Source organism: Gavialis gangeticus, unplaced genomic scaffold (assembly GCF_001723915.1).
Source record: "Gavialis gangeticus isolate Ggan-Ray unplaced genomic scaffold, GavGan_comp1, whole genome shotgun sequence".
NCBI lineage: Eukaryota > Metazoa > Chordata > Crocodylia > Gavialidae > Gavialis > Gavialis gangeticus.
The window spans coordinates 28,518,393-28,520,916 of record NW_017729031.1 but is presented as its reverse complement, the minus strand read 5'-3'; the positions used below and the strand labels follow the sequence as shown (position 1 = coordinate 28,520,916).

The 2,524-nt window shown below is 43.4% G+C and overlaps 1 protein-coding gene across 2 annotated transcripts in view; it reads left to right on the top strand.

Annotated features, from left to right (window-relative positions):
- Positions 1-2,524, top strand: part of SCTR (secretin receptor) — a 41,802-nt gene that overhangs the window by 16,512 nt on the left and 22,766 nt on the right. Inside the window, exon 3 of one of the 2 annotated variants that reach the window (XM_019522536.1) lies at positions 1,353-1,463. In XM_019522536.1, the coding sequence (XP_019378081.1) occupies positions 1,353-1,463 (111 nt within the window). Of the gene's footprint in view, positions 1-96; positions 1,464-2,524 lie in introns of those variants that run through there. The other variant, XM_019522535.1, reaches the window with a different exon arrangement.

The window sequence follows — 2,524 nt, the reverse complement described above, 5'->3', positions numbered from 1 at the left end:
CAATGGGGTCTTTACCCCTGCTCCAGGGTGCAGGGGGGGGTGCTCTTGGGAGCCACTCTAATTAAAGCGCTTGCAGAGTCTCATGTGTTCAGCATCCCCCACGTCAAAATGACAGCAGAGGTACTTTAACTAAAACTCGTTCAACAAGCTGTAGTTAAAACACTCCTGCCAACTGCTCTGAAGCACAGGGACACTAAATACACATGACACCAAGGCTGCTGGAGCATGCTAATTAGCATGCTCCTGCAGACTCAATTAATTGAGTTGGCTTCGATGCATTCTAATTAGAAGTCATCAGAACAGGCGTTGAGCACATGTATAAGATAGCGTGCTAGTCATGGCAGACAGTAGAGTCCTTGGTGATTTAAAGGTGCAATACAGAGAAGAGAGTCACAAGAGCTGCATCCCTAAATACATAGAAATATAGGACCATACAGTGCAGTGGGATTTCCGGTTTAATGATGGCTCAAGAATGGGGCCTCCAACTGAAATAACTGCTGGGAAATGGGGTTCAAACCATAAATCGTTCAAGACCTGGCTTGTGCCAGAGAGAATATTACCATTAATTAGCCTCATTCATATCTCCCCAGTCTCTGGAAGGGAATGCACGATCCCTTTTCCTGACCTGTAACTGGCAAGTGCAATTCTTTTCCTTTCTAATCACAGTAATTGCTTTTCTGGACTTGCTAAATTAAGTGTTGAGCTCTTACAGCAGGTAAAGTAATTGAGAGCCACAGCTGAGCCCAGAAACTTGTTCATTAGCATTATTCACTAACCGCCTCTCAGCACTAGTGAAAGAGGTGCCAAAAAGGTCAAAAGACTTTGTGCTTGCAAAAGCCTGGCCTCCAGTGAACATCTTTCCCCTTTTGCCACGGTATAATGTCATAGCGGTTTAACATACTAGTCAAGTTGTACATTTTTGTATTTATACAAGTAAGTAAAACATTAGACTCTGTCCAAGCAGCAGTTTTTGCTGAGGTGACTAAAAATATTCAGATCGGGTTTCTTTCCTCTTCCCAAGCTAATTAGGCAGTGACAGAGGACCAAGGGCCAAAGGCCTGCTCTAGAGCCCCTGGAGCTGATGAAAAGACTCCCCCTGATTTCAGCATGCTTGGAAGCAGACCTGGCACCTGGGATCCCTCTCTCTTGTCTCCATATTGCTTGGAAATGGATGATCCTTCATATAGAGGGTGAACAGAATATGGTTCTCCATGCCCAACAGCAGAAGGATCAGTCCTCAGGAAAGCAGCTTCAGAGCCTGCTTCTCATGGTCTTGAATGTCTGTGTCCTTCATAGTTTGGTCTACTCTAGCGATCGAGTATGTGGCCTGATGTCTTGTTATTCCATCCTAGGGAGATGTGCTGGAATGTGGGACAACATGAGCTGCTGGCCTTCTTCCCCACTTGGACAGACGGTCAATGCACACTGCCCCAAATTCTTCCAAATGCTCACTGGGAAAAAAGGTAACATTAAACATCACTGTTTCAAATGAAATGTCAGATTTCGGGGGACACTTTCAGGTCAGGCTTTTCATAAAACCTACAGCTGAGCCCCCCCAGCCCTCCTCCCCACTGCAACAGCCCATTTTCCCTGTTTCTTTTTCAAAGGCCAATGACCATAACTAGGCAGTGTTTGCAGCCTGAAAGATTGTTCTGCATGGTACTAGGGCAGACCTGGAAAATGGAACAGGCTTGAAACAAAAATACAAGTAACTAGGCTCTTTTTCATTGGCCGGGCTGAGAGAAATGCAGAAATTAAACGCAGTAATGAAAAGCAGCGTAGCTGGGTCAAAGGGACTTCTCAAGGATGGAGAACACCATCCTTTTCCCAAGCAGTAGACATGGGAAAGTCAAGGAACGCTTTGTTCTATCTTTTGCCTTTTCAGGATATCGAAGGTAGACATGAGGGTAGAATTTGCTTGCAATAAACTCTAGGAATCATCAGGTTTAAGCAGGAAGTTTGGCTGCTTTTTTATTAGCCTTTTCTGCCCTTTTGCGTGGATCAACACTAACAAAATAATAGACATCGAAAACGTAGGCATTTCTGCTTAATCTGACCGTGCCCCCAAATGATAAAAGGCTGGTTTGTCTCTCTGGTTATGAAACATGGCAAAAGACCATAACTCAATGTGATCCCTTCTTTACATAAAAACACCCAGCCACTCTTTTAACAATTATTATTATTTTATGGAAGAAGGCATTCAACTACAAGGCAGATAGGAGCCAAAGTAACATAGATTCAGCATAAGAAGAAGAGGAGTATTTCATGATCTTTAAAATGCGTGCATCCTATTTCAGCTTTTTTGAAGAAAACACTGTTCAAATTATTACATTAATAAGCGGACATAGGAGCAGAAGAACATTAAGAAACTGCCTGCTAACCCCCCCAGCTCTATGTTACCATAAAGGGTAACATTTAGGAAGGTCTGAATATCTGAGGAAATCTCTTCCTGACATAACTGTAGTCAGGTCTCATGTAGTCTTTGGCCATAAAAGTAAAAGTCTCTCTTAGCTCTGGTTGGAAA